This window comes from Penaeus monodon, chromosome 20, assembly GCF_015228065.2.
Source record: "Penaeus monodon isolate SGIC_2016 chromosome 20, NSTDA_Pmon_1, whole genome shotgun sequence".
NCBI lineage: Eukaryota > Metazoa > Arthropoda > Malacostraca > Decapoda > Penaeidae > Penaeus > Penaeus monodon.
Genome location: NC_051405.1, coordinates 1,712,302 through 1,712,719, shown reverse-complemented (window position 1 = coordinate 1,712,719; position 418 = coordinate 1,712,302). Strand labels below are relative to the sequence as shown.

General features: G+C 35.4%; 1 protein-coding gene across 1 annotated transcript in view; it reads right to left on the bottom strand.

Moving 5' to 3' along the window:
* Positions 1 to 418, bottom strand: part of LOC119585574 (sodium/hydrogen exchanger 8-like) — a 20,369-nt gene that overhangs the window by 15,812 nt on the left and 4,139 nt on the right. Inside the window, exon 3 of the mRNA XM_037934241.1 lies at positions 70 to 200. Within this exon, the coding sequence (XP_037790169.1) occupies positions 70 to 200 (131 nt within the window). The remainder of the gene's footprint in view (positions 1 to 69; positions 201 to 418) is intronic.

The following is a 418-nucleotide window of genomic DNA, read 5'->3' as shown; positions in this document are numbered from 1 at the left end:
TGGACAAAAAAAAAAAAATAAAACATTATTAATGCAATAAATGAATGAACTATGAACTAATAATCTCACCCAAGACACATAAGATGAGGAAAATTGAGAGCGACGACAAATGTTCTTGCTCAGCAGCCCCAACAGCAGGCAGATCAACACTGGACTGACAGGGGAGTGTCTCATTTGAGGAATCTGTGTCCACAGTCCCCCTGAAAGCAAGGCACATTTTTCAATAATACAACCTGATCAAAAATACACAATGTTTATAGTCAGTTACATAACTGAATTATGAAATCATTCTCACTCATGCCTATCCTACTTTTGTAATAGCGGTAACATGTGTCATTATCCTGTGTCCATAACAAAAAATAAATACATTTCATTCAAGGGCAAATATGATCCCAAAGTATTACTTTGACTTTCTACT